Below are 18,681 nucleotides of genomic sequence, written 5' to 3' on the forward strand. Positions count from 1 at the left end.
GTGCAGCATTGAGGAAGGAGGAATTTCAGTCATTCTAGTGGCCCCAGATTGGCCTAGCCGGTCTTGGTATGCTGACACCCCTTGGAGACTACCTCTCAGGGAGGATCTGCCATCCCAAGGGCCAATCTTCCATCCTGCTTTACAGTCGCTGGCTTTGACGGCTTGGCTGTTGAAATGCCAGGTGCTGAAGGATAGAGGTTTGTCTGGGTTGGTGATTCCTACACTACTGAAGGCTAGGAAGTCTACTTCCGGGAAGACCTACCATCGTACGTGGAAAGCATACATTTCATGGTGTGAGTCTCTTGGTTTTCACCCTCGCTCTTTTTCGGTGGCTCAGGTCTTGATCTTCCTTCAATGGGGGGTTGAGCAGAAATTGGCCTTGAGTACCATTAAGGGCCAGGTGTTGACCCTGGCGGTCTTCTCTCAATGACCCTTTGCAAAGCACTCCCTGGTGCATACTTTTTTTTCAGGGGGTTTGATATTTGACTCCACCAGTGCGGTCCCCTCTACCGCCTTGGGATCTCAACTTGGTGCATTCAACTCTACAGAAGCCTCCCTTTGAAAATATTTGCGAGATTACCCTGCTTACGCTGTCCCAGAAGGTGGCCTTTTTGGTGGCTATCACCTCTGCGTGTAGGGTGTCGGAATTGGCAGCATTGTCTTGGTGGTCCACAAAGATGAGGTGGTTCTTTACCTCTGTCTGTCGTTCCTTCCAAAGGTGATCTCTGATTTCCATCTGAATGAGGACATTGTGTTGCCTTTCCTGTGTCCCAGGCCAAAACATCCTAAGGAATTTGCTTTGCATTCCCTGGATGTGGTTCGGGCTATTCGGGTGTATCTGGCAGTTATGGAGTCTTTTAGGAAGTCATACTCACTATTTGTGCTTAGGGATGGACCTCGAAAAGTACTATCCGCTTCTTCTGTGACCATTTCTAGGTGGATCAGACAGATGGTGGCTCAGGCCTATTCGATTCGAGGGGAAGGTTCCTCCTTTTCCTGTGAAGGCACGTTCTATGCGGGCGCTCAGTGCTTCTTGGGCCTTCCCTCATCGGGTGTCAGTGACACAGGTATGCACGGCGGCTACTTGGTCATCGGTGCACACTTTCACAAAATGTTATTAAGTGGATGTGTTGGCATCTGCGGATGCCTCTTTTGGCTGCAAGTTTTTGCAGGCTGCTGTTTAGGGGGCTTGTTCCCTGTTTGGGGGTGTAATGTTTTTCAGGTGGGCTCCAGTTGTTTTTGGTTGAGCTACTGTTACCTGGTTGGCAACATTTTAGCCTTGGGAATTTTTTCTTGCTGTTCCCACCCCTCATGTTTGACACTGCTTTGGGACAGCCCAATGGTCAAGAAGATCAGGAGCGGTGTCCATCAACGAATGAAAGAGAAAATGGGATTTTTGACTTACCGTAAAATCCATTTCTCTGATGTTCGGTAACAGACAGACACAGCACCCGCCCCTCTATGGAGTTGTATTACTTATAATACTACTTGTAACAAAACTGAGTACCTATAGCAGAGAGATGGAGTATACCTCCTGGGACTGCCCATAGGCGTAGTCAAGTTCTTTGTCTGCCTATTGTCCTACTCCTGTAGGGGGCAGTATAACCCAATGGTCAAGAAGATCAGGAGTTGTTTGTCAATGTACAATGTCAATGAATTTTACGGTAAGTCAAATGTCCCTTTTTTTTTTTTTTTTTTTTGTAATCCTCGCTTTCGCACTACCTCATCTCGGCGAGGTACCTCATGTTCGGCCACGCAATGGCTTCTGGAATATGATTGTCATCAATCCCAAGAGACAATCCTCTGCTTGTAACATTGCTATGGAGTTTATGCGCATGTGTGCGATTGGGAGGTGGGTAGAGCGCAGCACTATGTCCCGGTAGGACATACCAGTGGGCTTCCGCTGCTTGCACTCAGAATAGGAACGCGCTCAGCAGGGACTGCTAATTCATTTATTTTAAATAAATACCATTTAAAACAACCTACATTAAAAACGAATGCCACTTGATATAGGATTAGGTTCGAGCAACATGGGGGTGCTTTTTATAAAAATAGCAAAAAGACCGCTGGAACTCCGCTTTAATAACTTTATAGTTTCTATTAGGTAAATGTTGGTCCTCTTTCTCAATGCCTTAATGCAGTGATCCTCAACCAGGGTTCTGTGGAACCCTAGTTTTCCTCCAGAGTTTGCTAGGGGTTCCTTGAGCAATGAACAGTTTCTGCCTCTCAGATAAGTTCCCCCTGACACCATTGATCTTTTTAGCTGGAAGAAGGTAATTCTTCCCAGTGTCCACAAGTGTAAGGAGCATTCATCCCACTGACCATCACACTAATGTAACATAAGTTGTAAATATAGTAGTTTTTAGCAGGGGTTCCCTGACATTTTTTTTTAAGGGTTCCTCCGTGTTGAAACGGTTGAGAAAGGCTGCCTTAATGTCTTAGCATCCACGTAATCTAGCTAGTTCCATGCTATATGGAATACAGTTTGACAGTCATTGACTCCCTTGTTTCCCAGCATTTGAGACTATATGTAAGTGTATATGCAGGGTACTGTTATTGTCATCCACACAAGCCCATCATGATAATGTACACTGAAGCAGCATTGGGTAATATAAATATGGGTTCTTAAGCAGTAAAATGCGCTTTTTTTTATGTTAAATGTACTGTGTTAGACTATACATTTTCAAGTGCTCATTGTGCGAACTGGAAGCTGAAACATTTGGTAATCCTCTACAACACATCGTGGGTTAAAAATTAAACCTGGGAACATGGTCATTTCATGCAGATGGTCATTTAAAACCTAAATAAAGGAAATGTATTCATGACGTGTCAATTAGCCAAAGCCTGTTTCAATAATTTTTGCTAAGTTTACTGTCTCCTAGGTACTTTGAAGGGCTTTTTAAAATAATTTTTATCATTGGCCGTGGTGGAAAGTGTGATGTCGCCACGCCGCCTCTCCACCTCATTCAATCGGCTTTGTATTCATTGAATGACTGACTGTCACTCATTCTAAGCCACTGATCTCCTGTGTTCACAATGCATCAGGGCGACTGCTTGGTAAGGGGGCCCAGAATCATCAGCCATGTATGTCATATGTCACATTGGTCCAAGTTGGGTCGATGTAACTAGGTATAACATGGATCCACACAAAATAAAACGCTGCTCCAGGTGGGTGTCAGGTAATCCCCTTCACAGCTCTCACTTGTAGGTGCCCATCCGGCTCGCCACTGTAGATGCAAGTAAATTGAAGGATGGCTGCACACCACAGTGAGATGCTATCTAATAACGATAATTTTATTCCAACATTGTCAGCATACATGCAGCAGCTGATACAAAGGATGTTGGCACGTTTCACACAGTAGCATGCCTAATCATAACCCATGTTATGTTTATGATTAGGCATGCTACTGTGTGAAACACACCAACATCTTTTGTATCTGGTGCTGCATGTATGCTGACAGTGTTGGCTTGATCGATAATGGATAGCATCTCGCCGTGGTGTGCTACCATCCTTCCTAGGTATAACATACACATGCCTGGAATTATTCCATAAAAGAGAAGTATGGCCAAAGCTCTTTTGGCCATACATCTCTTGTGCACTCCTGTGACCCAAAATCAGCCGACGGGGCTAAAGCTGTCAGCTGACATGACTAAGGCGCTCCAGTCTCTGTATGTATCCTGACAATCCACCCAGATACCTGAATGGCAGCTGGCTCATTCTCTCAGCGTGCCTCATTCTCCCCAGCTTGGTGCTCCAGTGAGTGCTGGAGGGGCAGAGCAGAGAGCCGGTGACTGACAGTCGCTGCTCAGTTAACACCAAGAACTGAGGGATCAGTGGCAGTAATCACACGATTTTCCAGTTCTCAAGCTTAGAGCCGTTGGGGCAGCTGCAGTATCACACTGATGCTGCAGCCATATAGGTGTGTGCGTCTTTTCTTTTTTTTCCGCACTTCTCCTTTAAACTCAGTCTAAGAAGGGTAGAGCAGGCTTTTTTGTCTGATAAAAGTAAAAGCCAGCATCTTACCCTGGTTGATCTTAGGCAGGACCTTTTTGCTTTTAAAAGTTTTAAAATTTAGTTCAGGATCACTTTAAGGATTGTTTACGGCAAAACTATATTTTCTATTTTAGAACCTCTACATGATCTGTATTGCCTTTACTTTAAGATTATTTAAACAAGATATTACAAAATTAAAGTAAAATGCTTCTTCGATATTTCGATTATTTTGAAAAGGAATATAGCTGGTGTTATTGTAGGCTCATTCTTTATCTTGATGTACTCTGTATGGACCCCAGGGGATTCTGTAGAAATCTGTAACCTTATTTTATTCTTTCCCCTCAAGGTATAAACACACTGCCAGCCTAGGTGAAACTGACCTCATCCAGCAGATGGATGGTACCATTAAAGAAAGGCACAATGCCTTCTTTGACATGGAAGCTTATTTGCCAAAGAAAAATAGGTAGGTTGTACCAGCTTTTTCGATTGAAAGTCTGTTTTCCAAGAATGAGTACGAGGTATTTCACCTCGAGGTACAAGATGTATAGGGATGTTACCCTTACTGTTTGGATCTTCTAAGATTGACTAATAAACCTATAGCTGCCTATACTCATGATTCCTATTTTTTGACAGCACCCAAAATGACACCGCGCTGTCATAAAAGACAAAGAGAAAAATTAGAAATGCAATTACTGGCATATTTTCTTTCTGATATTCTTTAAAGTGGAAGTGATGGTTTGCCCTTCCTGTCTGTGAACACAGATTGTAATAAAGTTAGTAAAAATACAAAAATATGTGCAGCGCTAGGAAAAAATAATAAAGTCCAACAAAGTAAATTGTCCAATCACAGGAAACATTCCACACAAATATAAAATTGACAGTGGTAATGAAAAAAGTCCAACATATAGAAATGATGCAAATCAAATAAGTGCAGCAAATCCCATCACCAGTGAAGGTAAAAATATGTTGCGCTCACCAGATGGATGGAACCCCAAATACCTTATGGTATAGGAGTCTTTTGAAAAAGGCATTTATGCCGAAACATGTAAAGAGGACTTGGTCAGCCCAGCTGCTATATACCTTATATGCCTGTCTTTCACGGATGTCTGTAAGTGTATCAGCTTTATTAATAATAAATTGGTCTTAGCAATATTACGCTATATGTCCCTCCATTTCTTTTCGGATTTACCACCCACCACGTTGAAGGGGAATCTCTGATCAATTTTATCTGCTGGAGATTTGCATGGTTTCCATTGGAATCGGTGAAAATTTGTGGGGACACTCCATCATTTCTAAGCCTGTTTGACTCCTATACCATAAGGTATTTGGGGTCCCATCCATCTGGTGAGCGCAACATATTTTTACCTTCACTGGTGATGGGATTTGCTGCACTTATTTGATTTGCATCATTTCTATATGTTGGACTTTTTTCATTACCACTGTCAATTTTATATTTGTGTGGAATGTTTCCTGTGATTGGACAATTTACTTTGTTGGACTTTATTATTTTTTCCTAGCGCTGCACATATTTTTGTATTTTTATTAGTTTATCACTTTCTATAGACTAGTGATTTGGTGTCAGCTGCTTACACTCCTTTTAAGTTAGCGCAGTAATTTTTTCTGTATTTTTGTAATAAAGTTAGGATATTAGAATCTGTCAGTTTGTTTTTTGTGTTGTCTGTATTTGTTGAAGGGATTCTCTTCCTGGCTTGTATGTCAATGCATAGGCCTGCCTGAAAGGTAAGTATAGAGCCTGTTTTTCATAGCTTGAGCATTATGTATAAGCAAAAGGATCCCTTTTAAAGTTAAGCCAAGAAATTTACGACCTCTTTGACATGGAGATTTCCTCCCACAATCCAAAGGCATGCTGGTAGGTTAATTGGTTTCTGTCTAAATTGTCCTTAGTGTGTATGTGTATGAATGTGAGTTAGGGACTTTGGATTGTAAGCTCCTTGAGGGCAGGGACTGATATGAATGTATGATATATGTAAAGCGCTGCATACATTCACAGCTCTGTATTAGTACCTGTAATAAATACAAAAAAAGAAGTAACATTTTTGGGAAGTTGGATTTGTGTTGGAATTTAGGACATTAATTTCTCCTGTTTAAAAAGGCAAAGGAAAAGTGCACTTTGCTGTGCTTTAAAACAAAAAAAAAAGGCTTTTCAGATTGTTTTGGCCAGCCACACTAAGATAATTACCCAAGTTAGGTAATTCTTCTTTTCTAAAGCCCTACTTCATAGAGTGCAGTGTTCCACATCATGTGCTGACGAAGGCCAAATAGACTGAATCTGGCATATGCAAGTGTCTTAAAATGTAGGCTGTGTCTGTGCTATACACCAGTGATTCTGGATCCACAGTTGGACTCCTAGGAGTAGAAGACTGATTTCCCTATCTTCACTCACTAACATGAGTATAGATTTGTGTTGGGTGTACTGTGAATACCTTCTGTTTTTAGGTAGTCATGCCTACTGTTCTGCTGTAAATGCTGACATGTATTTCCATAAAAAAAGTAGATGTGTCTAACATGGAGCCTGATTTAAAAACAAAAAGAAAATATCCCATGATCACTATGTACTACTATATTATAATCCAAAGGAACCCCCCTGTGCCTTTTTTTTTTTTTTTCTTGCATCAGTGATGGAGTGGTGGGTGAAATTTTCAGTGAAAATACCCTTTGCCGGTACAATCGGCTACAATTGCAACACAACTTGGAGCTTGCCAAACTGATAGAATGGCACGCTAAGAGAGCTAAAATACTATGGAGTAACAATGTAGTCTGTCAGGACAAACTACATCTGTTCCTTGAAGTGTGGGCCCACTGTTAGATTAAAGTGGAAAGTCCCTTTAATTAAATCAGTCCTGAGTGTCAGCTCTCGAACCTCTCCTTTTCTACCTCTCTTCCCTTTGGAAAGAACAGTGCATATTGGTTGCGGACATGTGCAGTGGTCTTTATATAATACAGATCCCATCCATAGTGCATAGCCAATCTCGGGAGCTAGCAAGAGGGGGTAGCTATGTTCCTACACACAGTGGGGCCATGGACAACAACCGTAGTCACCCTCTAACAGGAAGTCGGATTACAGCAAAATAAAAAAGGCGGAGAGCAATAGGAGGTACTTTTGTGAGTAAAGAATGCATATTTAAATAGAATCTTACTTTTTATCACCAGAGTTTGTCACTTTAATGCTGACCCTACTCTTGTTTAATATTCTATAACATTCAGCATGCTAATAGCAATGTTTGTTATAAGCCAGAACAGTTAGTGCAGTGTTATGCCTGCCCTTTGTTCAGGCTGGTAATTGCAGCTCTACTGCCATACCCAAATAGTGACCTTTGCAGTAAATGCTATCTCTGCACACTGTGTCCTGGTACATAGAACTATTTATCAGATACACAAGCAGTTCAGGGCACTCGTGGAATGTCAGTTACACTGTTTCATTTGAAAGTGCTGTAGTCATTGAAAAACTGTCCTGTAATCTTTAAGCATTTCCTATACTTTTTAAAGTGAACTAAACTCTTTTAGTTATTACATGTTATCTCTTTGATAAGAGGCTATTGCCATGTTTGTATAACTTAACATGCTCTCTCTCTCCTTTTTAGTTTATATTTAAACCTAGTGCTTGGGAACGTGAATGTCACTCTTCTTAGTAATCAAACAAAGTAAGTGTGAATTTTAATAAATGACAAAAAGCCGCATGCCATTGTCTTTATGTTCTGCTTGTTCTGTGTTTCTAGCTGTGCTGCATTTCTTTACAACAGTTTCACAGAAGTGATGTTTCTCTTGCCTGAAAAGAGAAACGCAAACCAGGACATCTAGGAATCCTATAAAAGTTTTCATTTCCTATTTGCATTTTATTGTCTTGGTAAATTGACAGTCAAGCTATAATTTACCGTTGATTATGTTCACAAGTGTTGCAATAAAACAAAATCTTTGTTGAAAAATATTGACGTTTTATGGGTTACAAATTGGGAGTTCTGACTTCTCGCTGACCCAGATTGCTTGATGTATTTTCCAGGTCAATACATTTCCATTGCAGGCTCTGCATTTCCTACAGGTTTTCTTTAAAGTAGAACTTTGGATTTAATATCACTTTAAGTAAAATGTTTGGGCCAAGATAGCACGAATAAATCTTTTTTCATTCCATAACAATGCGGTCGCTGTGTGTGCTATAATATACTGTAGTTGCATTAGTTATATACAATAAGCGGTGCTGTGTTCTGGCAGCAGTAGAGATTACTTCCTGTCTGCTACCAGAATTAGATTCAGTGCTTCTCCACCATTTAGGCGCCCTGTATTTTTATCTATGAATACAAGGCTTACTCTGATTGGCTGAGGTGGAAATGTTGTTGTTGTTATCTGCCCCCTTTTCCAGCTCAGCAACTGAGGAAGCCTTGTATTGGCTGATAAAAATATGAGGCTTCTCCTGAATGGTGCAGGCACAGCATCGCTTACTTGTATGTAGCTCATGCTACTACTACAGTCTATTACAGTGCACACAGCAAATGTGTTGTTCTGCAAAGAAAATGGTGTATTCAGGCCAGCTTAGCGAAAACAAATTTTTAAAGTGATATTAAAGCCAGAATTTTACCTAGAGAATAAACATTCAGATGTGAGCGGGTACGTTTTCTACCTGCAACCTTAATATAATTTTTTTTTTTTGTTTAGGCTTACAAATTCAAAGGTTTCAATAATAGTTTGCAAAGTATTACACCATTAGTCAAAAAAAGTAAAAAGACTGCCTTGTGCTGGATTGCCAGCATTTACAAAGTGTAACTTGCTAATATGCTTTGTGATTATTTTTATTTTTTTAAATAAATTGTTCTCAACTGAACTGAACTCTAATAAGGCCCCTTTCACATAAGTAGACCGATTTGTATTCGACTGTCAGTTTTTTAGGCAGACCCGATCGGACCATCCATTGCCCTCTATGAAGCAGCAGTTGTCAACAGGCATGTCTCTGTTAACACCCGCCAACATCCAATCCTATCTGCTAAAAACAGATGGATGGGGATCAGATGGCCGTCAGGTGTAAATGGACAGGCAGTCCATATACATCCGACCGCCCCTTAGGGGACAGCAGGTTGTGTCTGCATAAGCAGAGCGGACACAGACAAGCCATCCATCTGCCCAGCGGGGATCAGCAGACAGATTCCCCACTGAGCTGACGGAGTCTGCCTGATGTGAAAGGGGTCTAAATAAATAGACCATCTTCTTCAAATTGTTATAGTGGATCCCTGCTCACTTATAGGTTTTAATAGGCCTTTCATATTTGTTTTATCATATAATCTTGGAATATTTGCATTGTTATTATTATTATACAGGATTTATATAGCGCCCACAGTTTGCGCAGCGCTTTACAGTGTGGGGGAAGACAATACAGTTACAGTACAATTCAAAACAGGAGGAATCAGAGGGCCCTGCTCGTTAGAGCTTACAATCTAGAAGGGAGGGTCATGTGAAACAAAAGGCTGTAACCGAGGGGGATGGGCAGATGGATAAAATGGAGGTAGAGTTGTTAGGTGTGGGTAGGATAGGCTTCTCTGAAGAGGAGGGTTTTCAGAGATCGCCTAAAAGCTAATAGAGTAGGAGATAATCGGACAGATAAGGGTAAGGAGTTCCACAGGATTGGAGAGGCTCTGATAAAGTCCTGGAGGCGAGCATGGGAGGAGGTGACAAGGGAGCTAGAGAGCAGGAGGTTTTGAGAGGAACGAAGAGAGCGATTGGGTTGGTATTTTGAGACTAGGCTAGTGATGTAGTTGGGGGCTAAGCTGTGGATGGCTTTGTAAGATGTTGTTAGTATTTTGATTTTGATTCATTGGGTGAGCGGAAGCCAGTGGAGGGCTTGACAGAGAGGATCGGTGGATACTGAGCGATTGGTAAGATGGATGAGTCTGGCGGCAGCATTCATGATGGATTGAAGGGGGGGATAGCCTGTGTAGAGGTAAGCCAATGAGAAGGGAATTGCAGTAGTTGAGGCGCGAGATGACCAGGGAGTGAACTAGGAGCTTTGTTGTGTCTATGGTTAGAAAGGGGCGTATTTTGAAGATGTTAGGGAGGTTAAGGCGGGAAGATTTGGACAGCGATTGGATGTGGGCCTTGAAGGAGAGTTCAGAGTCCAGGACAACACCTAGGACCTTGGCATGTGGGGAAGGGCTGATAGTTATTCCATCAATATTGACAGAGAGATCAGGGGAGGAGGCACGTGGTGGAGGAAAAATTATTAGCTCGGTTTTGGAGGGATTGAGTTTGAGGAAGTGGTGTGACATCCAGACCGATATATCAGATAGTAAATTAGTGATACGTGAGGAGACTGAGGGAGAGAGCTGAGGGGTGGATAAATAGATTTGTGTATTGTCAGCGTAGAGATGGTATTGGAAGCCGTGGGAGGCAATCAGCTGACTCAGAGAGGAGGTGTAGATTGAAAATAGGAGGGGTCCAAGAACAGAGCCTTGGGGGACCCCAACAGAGAAGGGAAGAGGAGAGGAGGAAGTGGAATTGTAAGTAAGTAAGGTGCGGTTGGATAAGTAGGAAGATAACCGGTGAAGAGTACAGTCACGGAGACCAAAGGCATGGAGTTTTTTTGAGGAGGAGGGGATGGTCAACCTTATCAAAGGCAGCAGAAAGGTCCAGGAGGAGGAGTACAGAATAGTGTCCATTGGTTTTGGCCGTTAGTAGATCGTTTGTCAGTTTTAGGAGAGCAGTTTCAGTGGAGTGTTGAGGCCGAAATCCAGACTGAAGGGGATCAAGGAGGCTATTCTCGGCAAGGTGGTCGCACAGTTGGTTGTAGACCAGACGTTCAAGGAGTTTGGATAAAAAGGGGAGCAAGGAAATTGGGCGTAGGTTGTTAAGATCGGTTGGGTCCAGTGAGGGCTTTTTAAGTATGGGGCTGACTAGTGCATGTTTTAGAGAGTTGGGGAAGATGCCAGAAGAGAGGGAGAGATTGAAGATGTGGGTTAGACAGCGTAGAATAGGACCAGAGGGTGAACGTAGCATTTGCGAGGGAACAGGATCCAGGGGGCAGGTGGTTAAGTGGACGTTAGCAAGTAGTTTAGCAACCTCGTCTATAGTGGTGGGGTTGAATGAGGTAAGTAGTGATCGCACCTGTGGGCATGAAGCGTAAAGCACGGAAGGTATCTGAACAGCAATGATCTCCTTACGAATTGTATCAGTCTTTTGTTTGAAGTGGTTGGCAATCTCTTGGGCAGTGAGTGGAGGACGGAGTAGAGAATTAAAGGTAGCGAACAGTTGCCTGGGGCGAGATGACAAGTTGTTAATGAGAGTAATAAAATAGGTCTGCTTGGCAGTGTGGAGACTGGAATTGTATTTTTGGAGGGCAGATTTATATTGGTTGAAATCTTTCTGAGACTTAGTCTTACGCCATAAGCGCTCAAGCGCGTGGCTATGCTTTTTCAGACTTCTAGTGTTATCTGTTTGCCAAGGTTGAAGGGGTCGGGTCTGATTCGGTGTGTAGTGAGGGGGGCCAGAGTGTCCAGGGAGGCTAAGAGTGAAGCGTTGTAGACAGAAGTGGCTAGGTTGGTGCAGGCTAGAGGTGCAATTTTGTCATAGAGGTGGTCGGTAGCAGAGTAGAGAAGAGAATGGTTGAGATGGCGTAGGTTTCTGTGGGTAGCTGGAAGGAGAGGAGGTGGAGGAGAGGGAGAGAGTGAAACTAATAAGGTAGTGATCCGAGAGAGGGAAAGGATTGTTTGAAAGGTTATCATTTCTGTATATTAGAAATTGAGTACTTTTAGTTTTATATGTGGTGAGTAAATGTCAGTGACATGGCATGCCTTTGTGCAGCATTACTGATAGCACGTAGGTCTTCTTCATTCTGCCCCAAGTCAGCACATAGTCCACATAAAGCTTCACTGAGAGCTGTAAATGTTCTACATTATTGCATCATAGCTTTTCTCTTTACTTAGCTGTGTACTATGACTGGCATTAGACAATTATAGAAGCACCAGGGAGTCAGCAAAAAGGGAAACCAGTAATAAATATCACACAGTAGGGGTTACTGGTTCTCTGATTTTATCGTTTTGATCCTTAGTAACTGAGAATTGTGTATGAATTTATAGACCGTATATGTGTATTTCATTCTGAGGCTCTTTTGCCTTGTCTTAATTGTTTTGGTCTGTTTTCCTTTCCTTTTTTAGGTTTGCTTACAAAGATGAATATGAAAAATTCAAGCTTTATTTAACAATAATCTTATTACTTGGAGCCATAGCGTGTAGATTTGTGCTTCATTACAGGTGAGAAATTCTTCTTCTGGCCACAGCATTGCAATAGTTTTTATTGTACAGTTGAAACGCTTTACATAACACAAACGTGAACCATAGTCCATAAATGCAGCTGTCAAACACTGCTTTACCAGCTTGCATAGTTGTGTGAAGCTAGCTTTTCTCCCCAGCTCTTGTCAATTACAGTTACACAATGGATTTTAACATTGGTCACGTCTTTATAGTATTAAAAAACCCCACAATGCATTGCAACTTCCTTTCATTTGTGAAAAAAAAAAAAGTTTGCAGATTTACACTATATTGTGAAAAGTATTGGGACGCCTGCCTTTACACACACACATGAACTTTAATGGCATCCCAGTGTTAGTCCGTAGGGTTCAATATTGAGTTGGCCCACCCTTTGCATCTATAACAGCTTCATATTTTCTGAGAAGGCTGGCCATAAGGTTTAGGAGTGTGTCTATGGGAATGTTTGACCATTCTTCCAGAAGCTCATTTGTGAGAGCCGGCACTGATGTTGGATGAGAAGGCCTGGCTAGCAGTCTCCGCTCTATTTTATCCCAAAGGTGTTCTATCAGGTTGTGATCAGGACTCTGTGCAGGCCAGTCAAATTCCTCCACCTCAAACTCGCTTATCCATGTCTTTATGGACCTTGCTTTGTGCACTGATGCGCTGTCATGTTGGAACAGGAAGGGGCCATCCCAAAACTGTTCCCACAAAGTTGGGAGCATGAAATTGTCCAAAATGTTTTGGTATGCTGACGCCTTAGGCGTTCCCTTTACTTGAACTAAAGGACCAAGCCCAACCCCTGAAAAACCACTCCACACCATAATCCCCCCTCCACCATATTTTTTGGACCAGTGCACAAAGCAAGGTCCATAAAGACATAGATGAGTGAGTTTAGGGTGGAGGAACTTGACTGGCCTGAACAGAGTCCTGACCTCAACCCACTAGAACACCTTTGGAATTAATTTGAGTGGAGACTGCAGCCAGGCTTTTTTGTCCAACATTAGTGCCTGACCTCACCAATGCGCTTCTGGATGAATGGTCAAAAATTCCAAAAGACACACTCCTTAACCTTGCGGACAGCCTTCCCAGAAGCGTTGAAGCGGTTAGAGCTCCGAAAGTGTAGGGCAACTCAATATTGGACCCTACGGACTAAGACTGGGATGCCATTAAAGTTCATGTCTGTGGAAAGGCAAGTGTCCCAATACTTTTAGACCATTTAGTTGTATATACTATCAGACATTTAAAATATAATATACACAAGAGTTCGAGTTAACCACTTCCCGCCTGCCTGCAATCTACTGTGGCCAGTGTAGACAAACTGACGTGCCATACATCGCTGCTTACTTCGGGGTTTGGGGCACGCCCCAACCCAGTTGATTGCACACAGTGGGTGCCTGTCCACAAGTCGGGGGCCAATGATACACGGCCAGGACCTGCTAAACAGCTGTGTATGATCACAGCCCAGACCTCTGTTTTGACTATCAACACAGAGCTCTGTACAAAGAGGATGATCTCTGTCTCTCTTAGAGAGATCTTAGAAAACCATTAGTAAAAGCAGCACATTTTACAGACATTACATATAGGCACACATTTAACCCCTTGATTGCCCTAGATGTTAACCCCCTTCCCAGTCAGTGTCATTAGTACAGTGCCCGTGTAAAATATTACTGATCTTCGCAATAATGTCACCGATGATGTCAGTGGCAGTTAGTCCGTTCCCCCCAGCGTCGGTGTCAGATTGTCCGCTGCACTTTCGCTGTCCCATTATAAGTCGCTAATTAGTAGTATTAAAAAAAAATTTATAAAAATTCCAGTATATATATATATATATATATATATATATATATACCATAGTCTGTAGTCGCTATAACTTTCATGCAAACCAATTAATGTACACTTATTGGAATTTTTTTTTTTTTATCAAAGACATGTAGCAGAATACATTTTGGCCAAAATGTATGAAGAAGTTAGATTTTTTTTCTTTGATATGTTTTGTAGCAGAAAAGTGAAAAATATTTTTTTTTTTTTCCAAATTCATTTTCGTTTATATCACAAACAAACTCAGTGGCGTTCAAATACCACCAAAAGAAAGCTCTATTTATGGGGAAAAAATTATATAAATTTAGTTTGGTTACAGTGTTGCATGACTGTGCAATTACCAGTTAAAAGTAGCACAGTGCTAAATAGCAAAAATGGCCTGGTCATCAAGGGGTAAAATCTTCCGGAACTGAAGTGGTTAGCAAGCAACAAATGCAGCATTGCGTCTTTTACGGTTCCTTGCCGCCTGCATTACTGTCTCGGCAGCAATTTATGGTGAAACGCTTTTCAGAGAGAAGTGCGGGCAAAACTGACAGGAGTTCTGGAGGCGATACCCTAGCCTCGGGAATCCCTTTTTTTTTTTTTCTACCACTGTATGTTGGGGGGGGGGGGGGATTTTGCTGTGCCACAAAGCATCAAAGCCATGGCATGTCTACAGCCCCATCCGGTTGCTGTTGCATCTGATGGAGCTCAACCTCCTATTTTTACCACCCCGCAATTGCACCTGTAAACCAAGACTAAAAGAAGAAGGTAATGGGTTAAACAACTGTGGTCATTGATAGAATAAGTTTAGTCATTACCGAAGACCCCCTTGCAGGTTTTTAACCCTAATCTAATGCTTCATGAATTCTGAGTAGCAGTTATGAAAACATATTTTTATGAGTAGCAGTTATGAAAACATATTTTGACCAATCCCTGCATATGATTCCGTTTTGGTTTACGCTTCATTTTTGGATGTCATGCTTTAGATGAAGTCATAGCAAGTACTTCTGTATTTTGAATCCGTGCAGTGTTGCATGACCCAGATTCACCAACACTCCTATACTGTTTTATTCATTGGTTCCTCCATTACTACAGACTCACCAAGCCCTGAAGCAAAAGAGCTGCACATCTATATTCCATCCCCCCTCTGTGTGAGTTTATGGTAGTTGTATACAGTCTTTTGTTTTCTCCAGAAACAGCATACATATATCAATAGCTGTCACTTGTCTTCTCATTTAGATTTCACAGGCCTCAAAAGATGAGTTCTTAAAATATAGCGCAATGTTTACAAACCTTGAACCACCAGTAGGCCACGACTAGTTTAAGAGCTTTGAGTATCTTTTGAGCATATGAGCATGCTTGTTATACTCATTGTGGAACCCAAGGGGTAATCCTCTGCATTGTGTAAAAAGGCTGTTTAACCACTTAAGCCCCGGAAGATTTTACCCCCTTCCTGACCAGGGGGTATTTTGCGATTCGGCACTGCGTGACTTTAACGGACAATTGCGCGGTCGTGCGACGCTGTACCTAAACGAATTTGACGTCCTTTTTTTCCCACAAATAGAGCTTTCTTTTGGTTGTATTTGATCACCTGTGCGATTTTTTTTTTTTTTTTTTTTTTTTTTTGATCACGCGCTATAATAAAAAAAAGAGCGACAATTTTGCAAAACTAACAATATTTTTCACATTTTTTTTATATGAAATTCCCCCCAAAAAAATGTAAAAATCAAAATTTTTTTAAATTTTTGGCCAATTTGTTTTCTGCTACCTATTTTTGGTAAAAAAAATCACAATAAGCGTATTTTGATTGGTTTGCGCAAAAGTTATTGCGTTTACTAACTAAGGGAAAGATTTTTGTCATTTTTGTTGTTTTTTTTTTTTTTTAACGAGTAATGGCGGCGGTCTGCAATTTTTTTATTTTTTTTTTTTCTTGCGGGACTGCGACTTTGCGCCGGACAGATCGGACCCTTGACTGACATTTTTGACACTTTTGGGGGTACCAGTGACATTACTACAGTAATCAGTGCTATACATATGCACTGTTACTGTAAAAATGACACTGGCAGGGAAGGGGTTAACTTTATTGGAGAGGGAGGGGTTAAGTGTGTCCCTAGGGGCGTGCATCTAACTGTGCAGGGATGTGGATGTGTGTGTAACAGCACAGATCAACGGTCCTACATAGCAGGACTGTTAGATCGGTGCTTTTACACAGGGGAGAATGACAGACGGCTTTGTTTACATTAGCTGCCTGCCTTTCTCCCTTCACAGCGGACGATCGCGAGTGACCGGCGGACATCGGGTCCGCCGGTCACACGCACGGAGGTGTCCGTGAACTAGCCGAGGCGGGAGCACGACTCCGGTGGCGCATGCCCGCCCGCTATTGGCTCCCAGGCCAGTGACGTACCGGTACGTCACTTTGCCTGGCCGGGGCTGACCGCCGCAGTATATGTACTTGCGGCGGTCGGCAACCGGTTAATCCTGTCTTCTATGATCCTCTTGTTCCACAGTCCCCCAAACCATCTTCTGATAGTACAGAGCCTTGGGGCCAAGCTGCACATGCTCAGATTGGTGTGTATTGCTAGAGTATTTTTATTTTTTCTTCTTGGGAGGGTGCATGTGATCAGCACAGGGCAAGTCAGGACTGTCCAGACTGAGGGTTAGTGGTCCTGCAGCCTCAGAGGACAATCAAAGTAGAATGAAAACTCCTCCTACAAACTTTAACCAGACAATGATAGAAGTAACAAAACTGCTCTAACTGCTGATGAGAAAAGGTGTTTAGAAGTTTATATTTACTAAAATAATTGCGTTTCCATGTTATGTGTACTGTGGGAGAGAAGATATAGTGAATGCAGGGTCCTGGGTTTAGTAACCCTTTAATTCATTTGTATCCACAGTAGTGTTTGTCATATTTAAGGACAGCAGTCATAAACAATTCCAAAAAGCAGAAAAATCGTTATTGGTAAATGTACGGTTCAGTTGAAGCCTCCATCCTGTTTTATATCTTTTTTTTTCCTGTACCTCTGCTTGTTATGATCTGTGACTAATTTTGCCTGGAAAGGATTTTAAAGCATTGCTAACTTTAATAAATAAAAATGAAGCCGCCTCCAAAATAAGATGACTTTTTCAGCAAGTTCACTCTTTTGCAGAGCTTAGGCCCCTGCTGCTTTTCAGCGCTTCTGGGTGTGTTGTACTGCGTATCCCACGTTTAGTGGTTCATCCTGCATCCCTACTGTGTTCATGTTTATTTGGTAGGGACAGGCTCTTTGTACAAGCCTAAAATGCAGAGGTTTGTCTGATCAGTTCTGTGCATTAAAGCCTAATTACAGCTTTGCTATCACTTTATAAAGTTCATTTGAGCCAAGCTGACCCAAAAATTGCTGTATGAACTGTATTTAGCATCAGCTACATACATTATACAGTGCTGTGTTCTGACAGCAATGCGGGAACTTCCTGTCCTGTTTCTGGAATAAAATTGAGTCTGGCTGCCCTTCCAGGAAGCCTTACGTTTTTTTTTTTTTTGAATGATGACAAGCCTTCTTCTGATTGGCTGAGGTGGGGATCATGATGCCATTCACCCACCTCAACCCCAGCCAATCGGAGGATGCTTTTTTGACTGTTAAAGGTAACCAAGGGCTTTTGCGTCTGCTTTTTGATAGACTTAAAAGTTTCAAATGGAGTACAGGTTCAGTTTAACCACTTTACCACCGGAGGATTTTGCTGTCTTCCGTCCAGGCCACTTTTTGCGATTCGGCGCTGTGCGACTTCAACTGACAATTGCGCGGTCGTGCGACGCCGTACCCAAACGAAATTTACGTCCTTTTTTTCCCACAAACAGAGCTTTCTTTTGGTGGTATTTGATCGCCTGTGCGATTTTTACTTTTTGCTCTATAAACAAAAAAAGAGCGTTTATTTTGAAAAAATAACAATATTTTTAACATTTTTTTATATGAAATTCCCCCCAAAAAAGATGTAAAAACCAATTTTTTTAAAAAATTTTGGCCTTTGGCCAATTTGTTTTCTGCTACCTATGTTTGGTAAAAAAAATCGCAATAAGCGTATTTTGATTGGTTTGCGCAAAAGTTATTGCGTTTACTAACAAAGGGAAAGATTTCTGTCATTTTTGGTGTTTTTTTTTTTAACGCGTAATGGCGGCGATCTGCGATTCTTTTTTTTTGCGGGACTGCGACATTGCGGCGGACAGATCGGACCCTTGACTGACATTTTTGACACTTTTGGGGGTACCAGTGACATTACTGCAGTAATCAGTGCTATATATATGCACTGTTACTGTAAAAATTACACTGGCAGGGAAGGGGTTAATTTTATTGGAGAGGGAGGGGTTAATGTATGCCTGGTGCTTACTGACGTGTGGGGGGGGGGGGGGGTGACTGAGTGAGCCAGGGACAGATCGCATGTTCAGCTATGCTGAACACTCCGATCTGTCACTCCCTGTCACTTAGGAGATCCACCCGCTCTGTTTACACAGGCGGGCGGATCTCCAAACTGGATTCCCCGACGATCGGGGCAGAGCAGCGGCGATCGCCGCCGCTCCTCCCCTGGCCCGACTCCCGCTGTGAATGAAAACAGCGGGAGCGCGCCTCCGGCGGCGCATGAGCGCCGCCTACAGGGGGAGGAGTCTAA

At 42.2% G+C, this 18,681-nt stretch overlaps 1 protein-coding gene across 1 annotated transcript in view; it reads left to right on the forward strand.

The window, feature by feature from the left end:
* Window positions 1-18,681, forward strand: part of TMEM120B (transmembrane protein 120B) — a 110,354-nt gene that overhangs the window by 43,906 nt on the left and 47,767 nt on the right. The window contains exons 3-5 of the mRNA XM_082274708.1: window positions 4,341-4,457; window positions 7,597-7,656; window positions 12,148-12,243. Coding sequence (XP_082130834.1) covers window positions 4,341-4,457; window positions 7,597-7,656; window positions 12,148-12,243 — 273 coding nt within the window. The remainder of the gene's footprint in view (window positions 1-4,340; window positions 4,458-7,596; window positions 7,657-12,147; window positions 12,244-18,681) is intronic.

This window comes from Pelophylax lessonae, assembly GCF_965119305.1.
Source record: "Pelophylax lessonae genome assembly, chromosome: 1".
NCBI classification, from domain to species: domain Eukaryota; kingdom Metazoa; phylum Chordata; class Amphibia; order Anura; family Ranidae; genus Pelophylax; species Pelophylax lessonae.